Below are 584 nucleotides of genomic sequence, written 5' to 3'. Positions count from 1 at the left end.
TGAAACTTTGCTGACTAGCCTCTGAGCCTTGGGACATGCCAGGAACTGGGGTTGGTTCCCATCTGTGGTGCCTGTGTCTGCTCCCTGGCTGCGGATGCCATGGTGTGGCCTCAGGCTGTGGTGGGCGCGGGCAGGGGTGCTGGCCGTACTGGGAGCGGGAGCAGGATTTGGCAGCATGGCTGTGTTGCCATGGAGTCTCCAGGGAGATGGCACTGCCAAGAATAATTAGAGCCAATGGCCTTGTGCTCCGTTCTGAGCCTCTTGCGTGGGGCAAAGAGGGGGGCATCAGGGTCCCAGTGGGGTCAGGACATTGCCAGGCTCAGGCCTGGCCACAGGGTCCCGATGGGGGCAGGACATTGCCAGGCTCAGGCCTGGCCACAGTGACCGTCCCCTGGCGTGGTGATTGGCAGTGGGGCTCGGCAGCATTTGTGCTGCTTGTCCTGGACAGCACAGCGGGACTCAGCCCCGAGGCACTGCCTGCAGCCCCCACCAACCTCACCACTGCCTGTTTTGCAGATGGGGCCGTCTACGCACTAGGAGGAATGGGTGCGGACACCTCTCCCCCGGCGCTGGTCCGTGTCTAC

At 63.4% G+C, this 584-nt stretch overlaps 1 protein-coding gene across 1 annotated transcript in view; it reads left to right on the top strand.

Moving 5' to 3' along the window:
- Positions 1–516: 516 nt before the first annotated feature.
- Positions 517–584, top strand: part of KLHDC8B (kelch domain containing 8B) — a gene marked incomplete at its 5' end in the record, with an annotated part of 2,627 nt that continues 2,559 nt past the window's right edge. The window contains one exon of the mRNA XM_010144160.1: positions 517–566. Coding sequence (XP_010142462.1) covers positions 517–566 — 50 coding nt within the window. The remainder of the gene's footprint in view (positions 567–584) is intronic.

The sequence above is a fragment of the Buceros rhinoceros genome, unplaced genomic scaffold, assembly GCF_000710305.1.
Source record: "Buceros rhinoceros silvestris isolate BGI_N320 unplaced genomic scaffold, ASM71030v1 scaffold20339, whole genome shotgun sequence".
In the NCBI taxonomy this organism is placed as follows: domain Eukaryota; kingdom Metazoa; phylum Chordata; class Aves; order Bucerotiformes; family Bucerotidae; genus Buceros; species Buceros rhinoceros.
This window is presented reverse-complemented; position numbering and strand designations above follow the sequence as displayed.